This window comes from Mustela erminea, chromosome 12 (genome assembly GCF_009829155.1).
Source record: "Mustela erminea isolate mMusErm1 chromosome 12, mMusErm1.Pri, whole genome shotgun sequence".
NCBI lineage: Eukaryota > Metazoa > Chordata > Mammalia > Carnivora > Mustelidae > Mustela > Mustela erminea.
The window spans coordinates 412,364-432,218 of record NC_045625.1 but is presented as its reverse complement, the minus strand read 5'-3'; the positions used below and the strand labels follow the sequence as shown (position 1 = coordinate 432,218).

The following is a 19,855-nucleotide window of genomic DNA, read 5'->3' as shown; positions in this document are numbered from 1 at the left end:
AGGGCCAAATCTCCCCCACTGCCCCAGATGCCCTAGAAGACGTGGAACTGGCTTTTCTGGGCAGGGGCAGCAGGATGGACAAATGACTCATAAAACACCGAAACTGTTTTTAGAATCTGTCTGTTGGGGCACCTGGGGGGCTCAGTGGGTTAAAGCCTCTGCCTTCGGCTCAGGTCATGATCTCAGGGTCCTGGGATCGAGCCCCGCATCGGGCTCTCTGCTCAGCGGGGAGCCTGCTTCCTCCTCTCCCTCTGCCTGCCTCTGCCTACTTGTGACCTCTGTCTGTCCAATAAATAAATAAAATCTTTTAAAAAAGAAAAGAATCTGTTACTTGGATAGAATTAATTTTTTTAAGTGACAAACACAAATACTTGATTAGGCAAGAATGATGTCCCTCCAGATGATCAGTTAATCACAATACAGGATTATTTTCTCTCAAACATCAGCCCTGTTTCCTCACCCTTCCCCACCGAAGGGAGGTGGGCTCCCACCGCAGGAGGAGGGCACGGACGCAGCAGGTCGGGGGACCTGGTCACAGCGCGTGTCTCCTGCCCACGTCTGAAATCACAGTGAGACAAGAAGCACCAAGAAGAGCCTCCACCAAAGCTACATTTTGCTGAACTCTCACCAGGGCAGAGGGAGGCCACAGAGCTGCCTGACGCCCGACTGGTCTCCATGGAGACAGACAATCCGTCTACACCTCCCGGGCATCTCAGACCCGCAGTAACCTCACAGATTCTGACACACACCAGCCAGAGTCCCGCAGAGCCGCACGTGCCCTGCCTGCACACCTGGGAGTCCCCAGCACAGCGCCTTAGGCAAAGGCACCGGCCTTTCGAGGCAGCTCAGCCCCGCTCAGAGGAAGCGGTGTCTCTCTCAGTGCTGGCCAAGCGTCTTACGAAGACACACCAGGTCCTGGGGGCAGAGGGAGATGCTCGAGTCCCAGCATCACCCCACCCCAGGCCCTGGCAAAGCTCAAAGCATGTCTGTGCCAGCCCGGCAGGGATGGGGGCACCACAAACACCCACAAGGCTCGAGTCTGTCACCTCCTTGTACGCAGCACCCAGGGACACCACAGGAGGCCTACCCTGGGCCCCACCCATCGTGAGTGTCCCCCAAATAGCGAAACTCCCGGCCCCACAGGGACGCATCCTTGCCAAGGCCGGTTAAACCACTCTGGAGACCCCTCTGTGCAATGTCTGGGGGAAACCGAGGTACACGTTGCCTTGGTGAACAGCTAAAAGTGAAAGCAGGAAGTAGAGCCTGGAAGGTAAGGAGAAAATCAAATACACCTTTGGAGCTACGCAGGCGTGTGCACTATCAGAGCTCGGGCGGTGCACGCTTAAGATTTCTCTGTGACTCAATCCTAGTCAGTGAGAAAGGGACAGGTTGCTGAGCTGAGACTTTCTGCAGCTAATGACACACATATAACTGATTTTACTATTCTGTCTACTTCTGCATATGTCTGAGATGTCCAACAGCGGGGCGCCTGGGGGGCTCAGTGGGTTGAGTGACTGCCTTTGGCTCAGGTCACGATCCTGGGGTCCTGGGATCGAGCCCGGCTTCAGGCTCCCTGCTCAGCAGAGAGTCGGCTTCTCCCTCTGTCCCTCTCCCTCTTACACTCTCTCTGAAATAAATAAAAATCTTAAAATAAAAAAATGTTCCAGGCCAGTAAGTTTAAACATCACAAGGTAACATGAGGTGTTATTCTGCAATTGCACTGACGAAGATCAAACACAAGATGACTGGCTGGCTGGTGAGTGAGGACACGGCGTCCTACCACAGGACTGCGGCTCAGGCGTGGGGCAGCGTGCACGCCCTCACACCCAGGTCGTCTCCGCAGCCAGACGCGTGAAACGGTGCGCACGCAAAACCATTCACCACATCGCTCAGCAGAAGACTGGGGACAACAGAGATACCCGTTGGCAATAGAAGCCCCGAGGAGGCCCCTCCCAGGACGGGGCCTTGGGGCCTAAGAGACAAGAGGAATGCTTCCACGACGCAGCGGCTGCCCCTTCTGCATCACAGGGCACGTGCATACACCACTCGGTCCAAAAAACCATCACTGAAAAGAGTCAAAATGCATAAGCCAATGCCAGCTCTGCTTGAACACAGTTAAAGTTGCTCCCACACACACCCTTGGCCTACGGGGAGTCCCGTGCACCCCAGTCCATACCCCAGCCCCTCGCCACTGGGGAGAAGCGGCCTTGGCGCATGGGACCTGCTGTCCCGGTGACTTTGGGTGGACCCAGGGGACTCACGGTGATGACGTCCAGAATGCTGAGGAGACTGTGGACGCTGTCTCCGGCCAGAACCTCTTTGACCGCCACCTCAGCGCCGTCCTGCGGTCGGGAAGCAGAGCAGAGTCATCCGCTGACCGGAGGCTCCGCCCAGCCCGGGCCAGCTGGGCCACCTGACCTCCACTGCCACCTGTCCTGAGAGTTGGGCCATGCCCTAGTGGACCTCCAGCAATACCAGATGAGAAAATGTCCAAAGCAGAGGACAGAAAACACGAGGCTGAGTAAGAGCAGTCAGGACGTCCAGGCAGAGCTGGGCCCTTCAACCTGTGGCCTGTCCTCACTAGGAGGACTTAGACTGAATTTCACAAAACCTAAGGAGTCTGCTGATCTAAACAGAAGGCTGTGAGGCCTACATTCAGTTCTTACTGCTATCAATCATAGTGATTTAAAAAAATTTTTTTTATAAACATATAATGTATTATTAGCCCCAGGGGTACAGGTCTGTGAATCTCCAGGTTTACACACTTCACCGCACTGACCATAGCACACACCCTCCCCAATGTCCATAACCCCACCCCCCTCTCCCTACCCGCCCCCCACCGCCCAGAAACCCTCAGTTTGTTTTGTGAGATTAAGAATCTCTTATGGTTTGCAATCATTGTGTTTTGATATACTTTTCCATTGGATTAAAACAGAAACGAGAACTATGGTGGTTATTTAGTACAAGAACTTCATCTCAGCTTGACCCGGGAAAACCCTTTTTGAACTTGCTTAAACTTGGCCCAGGTCAGCCTCCAAGAACCCTTCGTTCTGGCCCCAAAGCTCCATTCCAGGAAAGGCCTACCAGCTGGGTTGGTGACAGCCCTGGACGCTGAGGGCTGGATGAAGACCATTTTCTTTCTCATCACCCCACCAAGTCCGGCGTAGACGAAGCCACACACAGACAGCATCGTGTCTAGAAAGGACTTGTGGCAGCCCTGCTGGGTCAGGGCCCACTCCCCGGGCTCAGGCAGGTAGGGACTTCCTTAAGGTCAGGGGGCCACCTTGTGCAGTCTGGGGCCCCCAAGAGTCTGCTCCAACAACGGGGGGTGGCCACTGGGGCAGTCTAAGGAGACAGGCGCGGTGCCTCCAAGGGCCTGGAACAGCTAGAGCGCAGGAAACCCCCAAATGCCACTGAGCCCAGTAAGTGACAGGCACATCCCACGCGCTAGTGGAGCCAGCACACAGATGTCAAGGGCACGCTGACGTTGTGCCAGCACCTGTGACAGCAAAGTGTGCCTTTCCCCCAAAGAACAGAAACTTAAAATTTTATACCAACTTTTCAGTAGGAACCTTTTAAGAATCTCTTACATGGCAGACATGTTAGTAACAACACAACAGGGACGCCTGGCTGGCTCAGAGGGTGGTGTGTGCAGCTCTTGATTTCAGGGTCATGAGTTCAAGCCCCATGTGGGGTACAGAGTTGACTTAACAAACACAAGACAGCTGACCCACACTGTCCACCTCGCCCTGCTCCCCCTCGGAACCACCCCGCCCGCCGCTAGGCACTCTTACCGCGTCCTGGATGCAGACCTCCAGGCGCCCATCCTGCACCACATAGATGCTGGTATCCGGCTCCCCTGGCTGGAAGACATGTTCTCCTTCGAGCAACTGCACAAAGACCATGTGTTTGCAAAGTTCCAGGAACAGCGGCTTCTCAAAGTGGCCCAGGACCCTGTGAAACCACAGCACGTGTGGGAGACCTTCCAGGAAGGACAGAAGGAGGCTGATGGAGATCTGGCCATTGCCACCGTCAGCACTGGCCAGATCCGCAGAGCGGGGTTCACCCCCGCCTGGCGGCACTGGCCACCCGATCCACGTCAGGACCAAAGCGGAAACCTCGGGCATTCCCATAAACTGCTTCTCTATCAGCTTAAAGAACGCCTGAGGCATGACTGAATCTGAGCCAGAGGCACGCACAAAAGCCCGGGACGGCAAAGCAGCGCTAGAAAGAGGAACAAGGTTTCCAGGCAGAGATGGGAGTGAGTCCGAGGCTGAAGGCTTGTAGCTTCGACGCAGCCTCGCGCTCCCCGCACCTGCTCGGAGTCTCCTCCCGAACAGGGAAATGCTGGCAAGCATCCAAAGCCACAGGAGAGCAGCACGAGGGGCTGCAGGGGTGGCCCCAGGAAAGGGAGCACGGCCTGGGCCCTCCTGCAGCGGCCTCCTTGTCTTACCGCACGTTCTTCAGCATGTACAGAACTTCTGACGGCAGGTGCGAGTTCTTCACGTCAAACTCCGTGAGGTCAGCCTCCAGCAGGGAGGGCGGGGGCTCCTTCGGCTGCAGGGCTGGGTACTCCTTCTTAAAACGCAGAATCCTACAAAGCAGAGATCCGCGCACGTGGAGCCCCCAAGCAGACGGCATGAGCATGGTGGACACAGAGGCAGGACAGCCGGGGGCAGCAGCGATGGCCAGCAGGCTCACCAGTGCCCTCCAGAGAGGGCAGCTGGGGCACATGTGGTCTGAAGGACACTCCTAGTACCTCTTGGCCAAGGACAGCACCTTGGTCCTCTTCCTCACCCGCTGCCGGGGCATTGCCGTGCTACCCACAAGCGTGTGGGGCAGCGTGGTCACCTGCAGGGTAAAAGGAGAGGCCAAGGCCTGAGCCGGGACCTAATGGACCTGGCCTCAGCCTCAGCCCCCAGCACCTGCCTGCAGGCATGGCATCAGCTCCCAGGGTCTGGCCCTGCCTACCTGCCCAGCACGTGGGGACCATCCCTGGTACCGGGGACAGTGAAGCCCTCAAGAGAGCACCAGGTCCTCAGGCCTGTGTTCCCTCTGCGGGCAAGCCTGAGGCTCAGCCTCTCCTCTGTTACACTGACACAGCAGCCCCTTTCCACAGCCTTTTGAAAGCTGGCCCCAGGGCGGCTGGGTGGCGCAGCTGGTTAAGAATGTAACTCTTGGGGTGCCTGGGTGGCTCAGTGGGTTAAGCTGCTGCCTTCGGCTCAGGTCATGATCTCAGGGTTCTGGGATTGAGCCCCGCATCGGGCTCTCTGCTCAGCGGGGAGCCTGCTTCCTCCTCTCTCTCTCTCTCTGCCTGCCCGTCTACTTGTGATCTCTGTCAAATAAATAAATAAAATCTTTAAAAAAAAAAAAAAAGAACGTAACTCTTAGTTTTGGCTCCAGCCACGACCTCAGGGTTGTGCGACCGAGCCCTGCGTCCGGTTCTGCGCTCATCATGGCGTGTGCTCCTTCCCTTTCCCTGCCTCTCCTGCTCACGCACGCACACCATCGCTCTCTACTAAATACATAAATAAAGTTAGCCCCGTCCTGTCCTAGCCTCCCCCAGCCCCCACTCCCCCAGATTCGAGTCCCTGCATGATCATCCTGGGTCTAGAAAGTCTTTGCCCCTTCACCACCCCCAGGCTAGCTCATCTGCCCCTCGGTAAGAGTGCAGAGCGCTGCGTCCTGGATGTCAGCAACCCCCCATGGGCAGCCACTGCCCCTCTGCTCCCCGAGCAGCGCCTGCCTCATGGTGTGAGCTATGGGTGTGAGGCCCCAATTCCTCCTTCCCTCCGGGTGACCTGGCACCACTGGACCACTCTCCTGTCCGCCTCAGCCCAGGTCTGCCCACTGCAGTCCTCGGCGGAACCACTGGTTAACTGTCTCCCAACTCGAGCCCGTGCAGTTTCCTTCGAGACCTGCCTGAGGTCAGCGCACGTGGCCCTGAGGCCAGCGCCACGGCCTGTCGGCAGCGCCGGTGCACCTCCATGTCACCGCTTGAAGCCGAGAAGATCGTGAAGTCCACACAAGGACTCACAGGACTTCCCTATGGCACTTCTTTATTTTTTTTAAAGATTGTATTTATTCATTTGACAGACACGGCAAGGGAGGGAACACAAGCAGGGGAGTGGGGGAGGGAGAAGCAGGCTCCCTGCTGAACGGGGAGCCCGATGTGGGGCTCGAACCCAGGACCCTGAGACCATGACCTGAGCTGAAGGCAGAGGCTCAACCCACTGAGCCCCGCAGGTGCCCCTGCTGTGGGATTTCGAGTTCGCTACAGAGAACGCATAGTAGCGGCGAACCCAGGGCAAGCGGCAAGGAGAAGCCACTCTAAAATGCCAGCAGCTACTCGTATTTCAAGCAGGGCAAGCCCTGGGCAGTGTTGAGTTCCTCCTGCCCTCAGGAGGTGGGAGGGGGCCGGGGCTGACCGGGAAGGACTGGACCAGGCCATCTCTTCTCCACGTGGAGACTGATGCTGACAAGGGAGGCCTTCCTGTGTCCCCATCTCGGCAGGACCCCCGATTTCAGCATGGAAGCCAGGACATGCTGTGCCCCAGGACACAGGCCGATGAGGCCTCTGTCTCTCCACACTGGTATCGGTCTCTGAGGGTACAGAGGCCGCGGCGTTGCAGGGTGAGGGCAGCCACAGGCTGCTGGGGGCCCCACTGCGCCGGGGCCTGTGGGAAGCGGCACCGGTTACCTTCCTCATGATTTTCCGGCCGTAAAACATCACTTTGTCTCTCTTCCGGAACCTGTACTGAGGAGTGGGCTGTACCTGTCCTGCAAGGGGAGAGAGGGGGTTGCTGAGCCATAGAGAGGCAGGAGGGTTCTGCCAGGCAACCCGTAGGTGTGCACACCGAGCCTATCCTGCCCCTGATACGGCACACAGTGTGGGGAAAACGCATGTGGCCTCTTGGGCCCGGGCGGGCACAGGCTGGCTCACAGGGAACAGGACTCGCGTCATTTCTTACCAAAGTCTTGCTCAGAAACGTGAGCCAAAAAAGCTGGGGACATATGCAAATCCCATGGGTCCAGTGTGCACAGCCTCAGCTGGGACAAGGCCAGCAGTTCCCAACAAAAGTTACCACAGGCCTGAGAGCTGCACCCAGGAGCTCCGAACATGGGCAAGACACCCAAACCTCCGCCACCCTCCCAAGCCCTTGCCTCTTACCCCTAGAGCTGGAGTCTGCAGCGAGATACTCACGGACTTGGCTAACCCTTCTGTACACAAAAAAGACAGTGACGCCAACAAGAGCCAGGGCCAGCAGGGCTCCGATCACAATCCCCATCAGCTGGGCAAGGTCAAAGACAGAGCACCCATCAGCAAGACAGCCAAAGAGCCCCTCCCCACCCTGGCCACAAAGGAGCAGCCTGGAGCGCAAGGGGCCACGAACCCCAGGGCCCCCCGCCACCAGGAAGCACTGGAGGTGGTTACCATGGTGGACTGTGAGTGCTGCTCCGGCAACTGCAGGCTCCAGGATTGTAGGGCGGAACCCAAACAGAAGTCAGCCTAGGGCAGAGCACTGTGGTCAGGAAGGGCCAACACAGGCATGGCCCCGGCTGCACAGGGCAGCAAGAACAGAGCTTCTGGCTAGGGAGGGAGCCAGCAGCCCAGGAGGAAGTGATCTTCTGGGCTGCTGAGGTCCTCTGAGCACGGCTGCTCAGGAGACAGAGGAACCTGTCTCCCACGGTGACCCACAGGACACGGGGACAGTCAGGCAGCTGGGCAGGGCCAGGAGCTGTGCTGTGTTGACCACAAATCACAGGCATCTTTATCACATGTGAATCCTAAATCTTCAGCTTTCAGGTCCCTCAGACCCAAGTCTAGAGGAGCAAGGCCGGCTGGCCACAGGGGGCGTGAAGGCCATCCCTCAGTGCCTTTCGATGACCAACAGGACTGTGTACTGCTGGTAGTGGGGCACATGGAAGCCGACCACAGCAATGCTCAGAAACCCGGAGGAGCCCTCTGGATTTTGAGAACCCTGAATACCAGCTCACAGCAGGGAAAGGTTATGTGCCTGCCCCGCCCCCCAACTCCCAGGGAAGGAGTCAGTGCGGCTTCAGAAGCCCAGACCCAAGGGATGGAGGAGGAAGAGAAAAAAGCAAGCACAGGATGGTGAATGGGCAGATGCCTGGGGCCACCTACGTGGATCTTGGCGGATTCCCCAAAAACATGAAAACAAACGAGAAAAAGCAGCCAAACAAGCAGGCACTCCAAGTTCCTCCTGGTATCCACAAACCTCCCCCCCCAGGCAGCCAGGAAAAGAATGGGGCAGGGGCACCTGCTAACCCTTTCAAGCCCCAAGTGCCAAGGACTAAAGTAGCTTGTCCCATCCTCAAAGAGAGCAGCCGATGCAGCATGGAGGCCAGAAAACCCAGTGAAATGGAAGGGCATTTGGAAAAAAGGCTCAAGAGCAGAAAGTTGCCGCAAACCAGGATAAGCAAGTGGCCCAGAAAACCAGGTCTTTGAATTTGGTTCAGCAGACAAATAGAAGCAGTGAGAGCTTCCTCCTTCAGAGCCAAGACACAGAGCCTCTCCTGGCCCAGAGTGTGTGCCCAGCTGTCGCCAGGACGGGACCCACAACCCACTCTTCACTTAGGTGCGTCCCTTGGAGCTCAGCCACCCCGTCAAGGACAACAAGGATAACCCAGGAAAGGGACACACAGGTGGCCCATAACCTAGTCATGCAATCTCCCATACTGAGCGTCTCAGGCGTTCCAGAGTTGTTTTAATGCATCCACTTTTCTGCTTTAGGAATAAAGGCTTTGTGATACGGCTACAAATATTCCACGGAGAAAACACTCAAGTCAAAGCAAGCAAAAGTCCTAAGGGGACGCAGGAACTGACCGTTGTGACCTCAGGGGAAGAAGTGGCAGGGTCTCGACTCTGACAAGGGGACAAAGGGGCCCAAGCTGCCGCTCCCACTCAGCTGACTCGGAGGTGCTGCCCACAGTGCAAACGTGGAAAGGACCCTTTCTCCGGGTCCAGAAACGCCCCTCCCTGGCCGTTCCGAGGCTCTGATTCATCCCTGGAACCCTCCAGCTCCATACCTCTGGGCTGGCATCCTCCTCTTGCTTCATGGCTAAAAATGAAAAAAACAGTCAAGGTCAAAAGAAGAAAGACTGGTTCAAAGGAAGGCAACTGTCCCGCCAACTCATGCTCACGGGGCAGAGCAACGCTTTCAGCCTTTGCTGCTGGGCTCCTTTTCTCTCTGAAGTCCCCTGTACTGAAGGAACCCCTGATGGAAAGCTGTGCTCTCCGCCAGAGCCACTCCCACCTCTGCGAGCAGCTCCCCGGCCGCCCAGGAACCCACAGCTGCGGCCAAGTCCCGGTCCTCTCCCAGCAGGTCAAGGGCAAGCGCGGGCGGCTCAGCCAAGGCCTAGTGTGGCCAGGAGCTCCCAGGACCACAGGGATGGGGCTGTAGCTGGGGGCAGGACAGGGGTGCACACGGTGCCACAGGGCAACTGTGAGACAACCTAGTGGCCTGCCTCAGGGGGGTCTCTAGCCAGTGGGCTGCAGCCCTCAAGGTGGATGTGTCACCTTGAGCAGAGGGAGGAGCTGGAGGAGCTGGTTCACCTCGCCCCTATCCAGTGGGGAGGAGCCAGGTCTGGGGCTGTCCCCCGTGTGTCCCAGGCCCCTCAGAAAAGCAGCAGCAACAGAGGGCATGTCTCTCCCCAAATCCCAACCAGAGAAGTCAGGCGCAGAGGGCAGAAGCCGGGCCAGACTGCATTTGCTCCTGGGTCAAACGTCCTGTGTCCTCTGCCACCCACATGGAAAACCCTTCCTTCTCGGCCCAGTCTCCCGAAGGGCCAGCAGCGCCCGCCCCCAGCCCGGAGGCCCCGAGCTCAGGGCCCGCACCCGCGAGGGCACAGACAGCACACAGCCCGACAGACGCGGGGCGGGGGCTGCAAGGTCGGGAAGGCACCGGGGTGAGCGCCCGTCCAGGTTGGGGGTGTCATTTTAGGGGGTCCTCGGGGTGGGGGGGGGCGTCGGTGTCGGAGGACATCAGAGCTGGGGAACCTCGGGTGGACAAGCGCCGGGGCTGGCCGCCGTCGGGGCTGGAGAGCCGCGGCTGACGGGCGACAGAGTGCGGGGTTTGGGTTGGGGACCAGCGAGGCCGGGGGCTCGAGGATTACTGGTGTCGGGACTGGAGGCCGGGGGCTGACGGGCGTCGGGTCGGGCCTCACGGCTGGGGGACCTCGGAGCTGGGGGCTCGGGGTCGACGGGCGTCGGGGCTGGGGGTGGTGGTTAACGTCCGGGGCGTCCGGAGGACTCGGGCTCCGCCTCCCACCTGCGCCTCCCACCGCGCAGGGCCGGGCGGGCCTGTGGGGCAGTGCGCGCCCCGGCACGGGCTGGGGGCGCTGACGGACACCCTTCCTCGCACCGCCAGACCCAGGCCCCCGCTGCCTCCGGGCGCTCTGCGGCGACTCACCCGGACCGCGCGCTCCCGACGCCCGCGCTCCCGTCACTACCCCCCGCCGCCCGGCTGTCAAGGTCGCACCTCCTCGCTCATTGGCCGGGCCAGAGGCCCCGCCCACTCGCAGGGCCGAGGCTGTACATTGGACGCAGCGCCACCAATCGGAGCTACTCTTGCTGCGGCGCGCGGGTCGGAAGCCGGGCCGGCCGCCGGAAGCCGCGTCGGCCGCCGGAAGCCGCGCGAACCGCCGGAAGTCTCCTGGGCCGCCGGAAGCGGGGGCCAGCGCGGCCGGCGGCGGTGCGTGCGGGGCGACTGGGGCGCCCGCGGCGTGCAGGCTTCGGCATGGGCCTTCTGAGCGGGGCTGCTCGCGCGCTCGTGCGCGGCGCGGACCGCGTGAGCCGGTGGACCAGCAAGCGGGGCCCGCGCACCTTCTACAAGGGCCGCGGCGCCAAGGGCACCGGCGTCCGCGGCCGCAACGGGAAGTTCGTGCAGGTCCAGGAGATGGTCCCGGAGCTGGTGGTGCCCGAGCTGGCGGGCTTCCGGCTGCGGCCGTACGTGAGCTACCGCGCCCCCGCGGGCCCGGACGCGCCCCTGACGGCCGAGCAGCTGTTCCGGGAGGCCGCGGCCCCGGCCGTCGAGGAGGACTTCAGGGACGGCACGCTGGACCCGGCGCGGCTGGAGAAGTACGGCTTCGAGCCGGCGCAGGACGGCAGGCTCTTCCCGCTGTACCCCAGGAACTTCCCGCGCTAGCAGCCGCGGCCGCCACGCGGGGCCCGCTCGCCCGCAGAGGACGGCGCCTGGGCAGGCCACGAGCGGCCTCGCCGTGGGCTCGGGGCAGAGGCCGGGGCCCGGCGCATGCGCTCCGGGGAGTGCGGGTGCCTAGATAAACGCCGCTGAACCCGAACCTCGGCCCGGAGTCTTCTGTCGGGGGGAGCGCGCCGCCTTCTTACGGGTCTCGTCGGGAAAGAGCCGAACGGCAGACGGGGGTCTGGGCTGTCCCGGGGCTCGGTCGGTCGCGCGTCTGCCCTGAGCTCCGGCACAGGCGTGGGGGTGCGGCTGGGGCCCTGCCGCGGGGCCCCGCTCGGCGGGCGGGGTGGGCGCCTCCGTCCTCGCGCGCACGCGGCGGGTCGCGGCTCCGCACGCGCAGCCCCACCGCGGCCGCACCGCGCCCCGCTTCTGCCGCAGCCGCAGTCCGGGTCTCGTTAGGTTCCTGCCGCCGGGCACTAGAGGAAGGGCTTGGTCCGCCACACTCCGGGTTGGGGCCGAGGACGCGCGGCGCTCAGTGCGTGCACACTCGCCCTCGCTCGCCACCCCGGAGGCTCACACAAGCACTTCGGGGCCGAGGAGGGGCGACCTTTGTAAATGTTCGCCGAAAACTGCTGTTAAGTCGCTTTCAGGAAAGGCACACTTGGAGGGCGCCTGGGGGGCTCACTCGGTGAAGCGTCTGCCTTCAGCTCAGGTCCTGAACCCAGGGTCCGGGGATGGGGCCCTGGATCGGGCTCTCTGCTCGGCGGGGTCCGCTTCTCCCTTCAGCCCTCCCCGTTCGTGCTCATGCTTTTCTCTCAAAATCTTTAAAAAAAGAAAGTGTGGGAGGTTGGGGGAGCCTGGTGGTGGTATTGAGGGCACGTACTGCATGGAGCACTGGGTGTGGCGCATAAACAATCTTGAAACACTGAAAAAATAGTAAAATTAGGAAAAAGAGAGAAAAGCACACTTTCCTTTAGTTATTAAATCAGTATGAAGACCTGAACGTCCAATTCACACAAGAGATTGACAGGTCTGAGAGCTGGGAACCAAGACCCTTCCACTCCTTGCTGTCAGGCAGAGTCACCGCCTTGAAATGCCCCAGCAGATTCAGAGGAGCCAACAGCTTCTCTGACTGTTCACGCTGTAGAGCCCATGAAGTGCACTGGGCCGGGTGCAGTCCCCTGCGGACGAGAACACCCAGTGAGAGGGTCTGAGGGTCTGCGTGCAGTGCACTCACAAACTCACACTCTGGATTTATTTGTGGAAGTAGCCTTTCTGACTTCAAACCAACCAAACTCTTCCCTAGCTCAGCTGCTCTCCCACTTCCAGAGGTGAAGAACATGATCATAAAAGGAGCAAGTGGCTAGGAGGTCAGTGTTCAAGGTTGCTGCTTCCAGACAGAGGTCACAGTCACAGACCTTGGTCCCTGCAGTGTGCCGCCAGTTCCCACTCTTCGTCGTGTCCTCTGCGAGTGGCTGGAGAGGGGTCCTCCGTTTGCTGCTACTCTGAAGTCTGGAAGGACCCTCTTCTTTGTCCTCTGCTAAATGATGACCAGAGGCTGCTGGTGACTGGTGTACAGCCTTCAGGCTACAGAGAGGTGCCGCTCTGGCTCCTGAGTTGCTGCAGGGAAAAGTCCCCAAGCAGCACGGCTCGTGGATCTCTGACAGGCTGCCAGAGTAGAGCCAGGACCAGTCAGCTCCATACACCAAAGAGTTGGGCAACGTGTGAGACACAGAGACCGTGTAGGCTTCCTGCTTCTCCTCTGGAATAAGACCAAACATGTGATGTTACCCAGGGTTGATCCCATCACTTATAACCGATGGCCCCTGCCCACTCTCAAAGAGAGACTCTGCTAAAAGCCACTCATTTGTCAGCAACCACTGTGTGTCATGCAAAGGAACCCTTGAGATGTGACAGATGAGAAGAAAACAGACCTTCACCTGCAGTGAGTGCACCCTGTGTGCAGAGAGCAATCAGCATGGCCCCAGAAGCACGCGAGCGAGGGGGCCTTTCCAAGTGGGCAGACTTGGCTGAAGTTTCTCAGTGAAGACTTCAAAGCAAAGGACAAAGGGTTAGCTAGAGGGGAGTGACAGGGATGCACAAGAAACAAGGAGAACAAGCATGTGGGAAATGGAGAACAGGACACATCTGGGCGACCACAAACAAGTGTCCAGGCAATGCCACCAGGGAGCGGCGACACATGTCTAGAGTGCCTGCTCCATAAAGTCTGGGTTTGAGCTTGGAAAGGAGTCACTAAAGAGTTTCAGCAGTTTTCCTGATGGTGAGTCCCCATGGCACCTTTGAGGCTGGAGGGCAGGACTGGAAAGAAGTCTTGCTGCAGAAGGTATACAAGCAAGGTGCCTGGGTGGCTCAGTGGGTTAAGCCTCTGCCTTCAGCTCGGGTCATGGTCCCAGGGTCCTGGGATCGAGCCCCACATCGGGCTCTCTGCTCAGCGGGGAGCCTGCTTCCCTTCCTCCTCTCTCTCTGCTGCCTCTCTGCCTACTTGTGATCTCTGTCAAATAAATAAATAAATGTTAAAAAAAAAAAAAAAAAAGAAAAAACTGATACCAGACACCAGGGTGGTGTGGTCGGTTAAGCGACCGACTCTTGGTTCTGGCTCGGGTCATGATCACAGGCTGTGAGAGCCCACGTCAGGCTCCGTGCTCAGCACAAAGTCTGCCGAAGACTCGCTCTCCCTCCCCCTCCGCCCCTCACTCCTGAACATGCATGCATGCTCGCTCACGCTCTCTAACGTAAGTAAATAAATCAAAAAAAGAAAAAGAAAATAGAAAATCTTTGCAATTATAGTAATAATTTTGTTCAGGCAAGAATCATGTGTTGAGTGAAAGTCTGATGAAGAACACAAAGGTTCAAACACTCTAACCACAGACTGACTAGTACTAATTTCACAAGAAAAACATATTTTTATAGTGAAGAAGCCCAGAGGAGACCTCAGTTAGCCTCATCTGCGGGAAAAAGACAAAGTGACATCACGTGGCCCCCGACGAAGCCCACTAAGGAAGGCAGAACATCATTTCTGTAACGTTCCTGACAAAACCCCACAAACCCGCAGGGGAGACACACTTCAGACTCCGAGTTAGGAACGGACTGAAAGCAAGAAGACAGTGCAGACATGCTGTGCCAACCGCAGCCGCGAGAGGGCGCACATGGCCCGGCTGCTACCAGACGGGCCGACCTGAACCCCAGAGTCCCTAAGCTGCAGGAGGGACCCTCACAACCATGCGCGTCAGTTAGGAAAATGCAAACAGCATAAATATACAAACACCGAACGACAGAGCCCCCAAATACACGAGGACAGACAGAAACGCGGGAAAAAATTCACAACACAAGCACAGCAGCCGAAGAGTTCACTGCCCACTTTCCATGACCAACAACAGGGGGCACCTGGTGGCTGGGTCACTTGAGAGTCCGGCTCTGGGTTTCAGCTCAGGTCATGATCTTGGGGAACTCAATGCTGGGTGGGGGTGTGTGTCCTGCTTGAGATTCTCCGTCCCTGTGCCCCTCCCCCCACAGTGCGCATACATGCACATGCACACTATCTTTCAAATAAGTAAAAAAAAAAATCTTTAAGTAAATAATAATAATGAGAAAATATGAAAGAAACATTAAAAAAAAAATGAAAAAAAAAATAATGAACAATCAGTGGAGCCTGCGACTCTTGATTATGGGTTGTGGGTTCAAGCCCCACATTGGGCATAGGGATTACTTAGAAAAAGAGATTTTTAAATAAAAAACTGATGTACAACCAGACAGAAAATCAACAGACCCCTAGAAGAGAATCTGCAGAGCACTCCGCCCACCACTGAACCCGCTCTTGTGAAGGGCATGCAGGACGCACTCTGGGACCAACCACACACAAACCCACGCAGCAAGTCTCAATAAATTTAAAAGGAACCCACAAAGGAATGAAATTAGAAATCTGTGTCAGAAATTTAGGACAGGGGCGCCTGGGTGGCTCAGTGGGTTAAGCCTCTGCCTTTGGCTTGGGTCATGGTCCCAGGATTCTGGGATCGAGCCCTGCGTCGGGCTCTCTGCTCAGCGGGGAGCCTGCTTCCCCTCCTCTCTCTCTGCCTGCCTCTCTGCCTACTTGTGATCTCTTTCTGTCAAATAAATAAGTCTATCTTAAAAAAAAAAAAAAAAAAGAAATTTAGGACAGTCAAAAGTGTGGGATTAAACAACACACTCGTCAATAACTAATGAGTCAAAGAAGAAATCACAAGGGAAATTAGAAAGTACTTTTTTTTTTAAAAAGATTTTATTTATTTATTTGACAGAGAGAAAGATCCCAAGTAGGCAGAGAGTCAGAGAGAAGGGGAAGCAGGCTCCCCACTGAGCAGAGAGCCCGATGTGGGGCTCCATCCCAGGACCCTGAGATCATGACCTGAGCCGAGGGCAGAGGCTTAACCCACTGAGCCGCCCAGGCGCCCCTAGAAAGTACTTTGAGATGAATGAAAACATACCGCACCCCAAAACTGATGGCACACAGTGAGAGCAGGGCTCAGAGGGCAACGTCTCATTAAACACAAGACCTTTCATGGCTTTCGGCTGAGAACTGCACGTGCGTGGAACTAACAGAGCGGACACGCGACAGACGGTGGAACCAAAGACACAGAACAGGAAGCCGGGAGCGCAGCCCTGCGTGGGGACAGCAGGCCACACGGAGGAGGTAGAGGTGGCGTCTCTCTGTCGCTTCTTCACGTGAACGAGGAGGGAGGGGGGAGTCACAGACTGAAACTATGAGGAGGGAAAGGGGGCGCTGGGGGCTTGAGAAGAGAGAACAAAATGTGCCAAAGTTCTGCCAGTAAAGGACAACTGGCCAGAGAAAGGTCACGGTTTGCCTGGTAACTCGGAGAACCGAACCCACCGTTAACACCAACCTAGAGTGAGAGCCCCCGAATGGGTCAGGCCCATGCGGAAGTGGGTGCTGCCCAGAGAGCGGGAGCAAGGGGGAGACAGCTGAAGCGTGCGGACCAAACTGTGCACAGGCGGGAAGGACGTGGCAGAAAGTGGGCAAAGGACGGCTACAGAAGAGACCGCTAGTGACGCTTCCAGAGCAGAGTCCTAACGGGGCAGAGGACAGCTAACCAGTGGGAGGTACCCGGGTGACTGAGCTGGTCAGGTGAGGACTGTGGCTAGGAAGCAGAGCACCAGCCTGAGTTCAGGCCTGGCCCAGCTATGGGCCTCGGAGGGACTGGGGTGTGAGCCTGGGAATGTGCAGGAGTTGTCTGGCAGAGCCAGGGAGCAGGGACACTGGGAACCCCCACCCCAGGCCTGCCGGCCACGGGGCCCCCACTCGCCTATCGCCTTCTGGCAGTTGAAGATCTGAAAGCCGCCGTGCATACACGCTGCCAGGAGCAGGTGGTGGTGGAAAGGGTGCCACTTGAGCCTCCACACTCCGCCCTGTGCGGCCATGTCTGCGAATGGCTCCTTCATGTTCCGAGTGTCCCACAGCAGAACGTGCTCGTCGTAGCTGAAACCCACAGGGAGCACGCAGGAAAACCAACAGCTGCTTTTCCCCCAAACCCCCTAGGCACAAGGGCCACCTCCCAGGGACACCCATGCCACTCCTTCCTCTGGGAGACAGTCCCTTCCCAAGCCCAGCTCTACACTCTGGTGGAACAGCTGGGCCCGTCCAACAGCACTGCAAGGTCCACATGAGGAAGGAAGTGAAAGCGGGAAGACGGAGCCCCGGACAACCTGAAGGGACTCACCTTCCCGTGGCCAAGATGTCCTCCTGGTGAGGGCTACTTTGCACGCTGCACACGCCCATGGAGTGTCTGTGGGCAAAAGTGCGAGGTCTGAGCCGGCGCCCGTGCAGGGTCCCAACCCCAGGGGAATGTCCACAGAGGAGGGAGGCGGCGCTGGTGTTACACGCCGAGGGCTGGCTCCTTGGTAACTCACCTCTCGCTAGTGAACACACACGTGCCAGGCGTCCTGGTGTCCCAGCCTTTCAGAAGCCCGTCGTCCCCACCTGTGCAGAAACAGAAAGGCCCGCTGACCACAGCAATGACAACAGGATGCAGCCACTGCCCCCCAGGGAGGACACTGAGGCCATGGGCGATCCCGTGGTTTTGGAGGCCGGCAGGCTTTAGAGCCCTGTGCTGGAACTGTGTCTTCAGACTTGGAGAGGGCCCCCATGGGGAAGACAGGAAAGGCTGAGGGGCTTGGCCTAGAGGAATAACAGGGAAGGCCACGACCTGGTCACAACCTGACTGAAGCGGCCACTCCGCAGGCTCCAGCCGTCAGTGGTCCTGGCGCCACAAACCCAAGCTCCTGTAGCGAAGAACTCTGAACAGGAACTGTGGGCAGGAGGCGGCAAGCAGGAGCACTTCTTGTGTTTCTGGAACCTTCAGCCCACCGCCATGTGTTTTAAAGGGAAGTGCCCTTTGTAACCTTACAGTAGAAAGCAGCCCTGCTTGTCTTAGGGAACTGAAAAAATAGGAAGAAAGGGGAAGCTGGTCCCATCATCCAGTCTTTAAAGAAAAGCAGCAACAAGACAGAGGGTACTGGGGCACCTGGGGGCTCAATCGTTGAGCGTCTGCCTTCGGCTCAGGTCAGGATCCCAGGGTCCTGGGATCGAGCCCCGCATCGGGCTCTCTGCTCAGCGGGAAGCCGCCTTCTCCCTCTCCCACTCCCCCTGCTTGTGTTCCCTCTCTCACTGTCGCTGTCAAATAAATAGACAAAATCTTAAAAAAAAAAAAAAAACCAAGAGAGAAAACAGATAAAGGGGACTGGTGGCCATCTCGGAGGAAGGGGAGCAAGGCTGGGACGCGGCCCACGGGGACAGGGAAGGGGAGCAAACTAGAACAACTGGGTCTGCCCACCGCGTCCACCCACCCACCGTCTTCCCTCCCACATACCCACCTGCCTGCCGCCTGGCCCCTCCGCTCAACCTGCCCATCAACCCTCTCTGAGCACGCTACGGACTCCCACAACAGACGGAGGGGAGACGGGAGGAACATGGCCTACAGCTAAGAAGACGGACGAACCGGTGCACCAGGCCTGATGCCTGCGGGAGAGCCTCCAACAGGCGCTGCCGGTGGCAGACTCGCAGGGAGAGCCGGTAGTGGCTTCTTCGCCCGCTGGTCTCTCCTGTCTCACAGCACATTCATCCACCAGGACACCCCGGACCCGCCGCACACAGACAGCCAAACTCCCACGGCTCTTCCCCTGCGCGCTACTCCCAACTTGGTCTGAGGCCTTTTTGCCACCACCTGCGTGGCAGGTCTCCGGGCTCTGTCCCCACGTCCCTGCAGATACACTCAACACCTTAGTGGAAACGATCCCCTTGGATTCTAAGATGGAAGTCAGGAGATGCCACCCCTCTGCCCAACATCCTGCTGTGGCTCCCAGTTCATTCGGCAAAAAAGCCAAAGTCCTCCCCTTAGCCTGTAGGGCCCTGGGGCCTTGACCTCCCCACCTTCTGTCTGCCATTCCTCCCACCATTCTGGTCCTACAGCTCTTCCCATGCAGCAGGCTCAGTCCTGCTCGAGGCCTCTGCCCCCAGTGACCGTGCTGTGACAGGAGAGCCGGCACCTGCCCACACCCCAGTACCCCCACCCTGCTCTACCCTTCTTCTTCCCAAAGCACTGATCACCTCTGAGCTGCTCTGCACTGTGCCATGCCCACTGCCCGTCGCGTCTCTACGTGCGCTCCGTGAAAGCAGGGACTGCTGTCTGTCCTGTTCACTCATGATCTCTAGCACCTAGAACACTGCACTGACACAGCACACGCTCCATCAACAGTCGGTGAAAAAATACATTGGTGCTGAATCACGAAATCGCACCCGCCACGATACCCTTGCTCTGAATGAGCTAAGCCTCAAGGTAGTACTAATCCAAGAACGGGAAGACCTAAAAAAATTAAATCCTGGGGTGCCTGGCTGGCTCAGGCAAAAAAGCATGTGACTCTGATCTCAGGGTTATGAGTTTGAGCCCCACCCTCGGTGCAGAGATGCCTTAAAATAACTAAGAAAAATTTCCTTAAAAGGAAGAAAGAGAGAGAGAGAGGAAGGAGACGGGACGAGGTCTGCTTAAGCAACCAAAACGCAGCTGTTTCTGGAAGACAGGGCCCGCAGCTGAAGTCAGGAGAGTGACAATGCGGAGAGAGAGGAGCACCAGACAGAGGCCAGAGGAAAGGGAGGAGCCACCAAAGTAGAACAAGGAGCAATCCGCAGGGGAGAAGTCCAGGATAACTGAGGGAAGACTGTGCCAGTCACACGGGAGCGCCGCTGAGAGGGTGCTGGAGCAGGCACCGAGGAGCCGAGTGGTTCTGGCGGAGAGCGGGGGCCACGCACTTCCTGACAGTCCGAGAGAACGTCCCCGCCCTCGGCGCGCTGTGAGGCCCAGAGCCCGACTGGCAACTGGCCGCAGAGGGACACGAGGGTCAGATCTTTCCTTTCGCTCTCTGCACATCCAGGAGCCCTTCTGCGTCTCCCAGCGGCCAGCGGCCCCTGCCTCCCGTCTCCCACGAGCCCTCTCCGCTCGGCTGAAAGGGACTGATGGCAGACGCCCGGCTCCTGCCCAGTCCAGTTCGAGGAATTTCTCACCCTCGCAGCAGGACCTGCGCGCACACTACCCACAACACCAGGGAACCAAGCCCCTCCTCCCGGCCTTCTCTTTGGGAAGGTAAACTGTATCCAAGAAGGGAGCGTCACAGTCAATACTGGA

The 19,855-nt window shown here is 58.2% G+C and overlaps 3 protein-coding genes across 11 annotated transcripts in view; 1 reads left to right on the top strand and 2 right to left on the bottom strand.

Annotated features, from left to right (window-relative positions):
- Positions 1-10,531, bottom strand: part of PNPLA7 (patatin like phospholipase domain containing 7) — a 57,885-nt gene extending 47,354 nt beyond the window's left edge. The window contains exons 1-9 of one of the 5 annotated variants that reach the window (XR_004277702.1): positions 10,435-10,527; positions 9,052-9,083; positions 7,436-7,510; positions 7,205-7,292; positions 6,701-6,780; positions 4,760-4,851; positions 4,454-4,594; positions 3,795-3,954; positions 2,262-2,342 (exon numbers count right to left, since the gene is read on the bottom strand). Coding sequence is in view for 4 of the 5 variants with exons in the window: in XM_032308816.1 (XP_032164707.1) it covers positions 2,262-2,342; positions 3,795-3,954; positions 4,454-4,594; positions 4,760-4,851; positions 6,701-6,780; positions 7,205-7,292; positions 7,436-7,510; positions 9,052-9,081 (747 nt within the window). In the remaining variant the exon portion in view is untranslated. Of the gene's footprint in view, positions 1-2,261; positions 2,343-3,794; positions 3,955-4,453; positions 4,595-4,759; positions 4,852-6,700; positions 6,781-7,204; positions 7,293-7,435; positions 7,511-9,051; positions 9,084-10,434 lie in introns of all 5 variants that reach the window. The other 4 variants (XM_032308816.1, XM_032308817.1, XM_032308813.1 and 1 more) reach the window with 4 other exon arrangements.
- A 132-nt stretch (positions 10,532-10,663) lies between these two features.
- Positions 10,664-11,373, top strand: MRPL41 (mitochondrial ribosomal protein L41). Its single transcript, XM_032308827.1, has 2 exons — positions 10,664-11,228; positions 11,276-11,373. The coding sequence occupies exon 1, from the start codon at positions 10,761-10,763 to the stop codon at positions 11,166-11,168; it is 408 nt and encodes a 135-aa protein (XP_032164718.1). The 5' UTR covers positions 10,664-10,760; the 3' UTR covers positions 11,169-11,228; positions 11,276-11,373.
- Positions 11,374-12,113: 740 nt separating this feature from the next.
- The window catches only part of DPH7 (diphthamide biosynthesis 7), a 29,851-nt gene continuing 22,109 nt past the window's right edge, over positions 12,114-19,855 (bottom strand). For 4 of the 5 annotated variants that reach the window (XM_032308822.1, XM_032308819.1, XM_032308818.1 and 1 more), the window contains 4 exons: positions 17,088-17,157; positions 16,898-16,963; positions 16,484-16,656; positions 12,114-12,927 (listed from right to left, as the gene is read on the bottom strand). In XM_032308822.1, coding sequence (XP_032164713.1) covers positions 12,473-12,927; positions 16,484-16,656; positions 16,898-16,963; positions 17,088-17,157 — 764 coding nt within the window. In that variant the 3' untranslated portion in view covers positions 12,114-12,472. Of the gene's footprint in view, positions 12,928-13,099; positions 13,216-16,483; positions 16,657-16,897; positions 16,964-17,087; positions 17,158-19,855 lie in introns of all 5 variants that reach the window. The other variant, XM_032308821.1, reaches the window with a different exon arrangement.

Coding starts and splice junctions, on each gene's coding strand:
- MRPL41 (XM_032308827.1), top strand. CDS start 10,761: ATGGGCCTTCTGAGCGGGGCTGCTCGCGCGCTCGTGCGCGGCGCGGAC.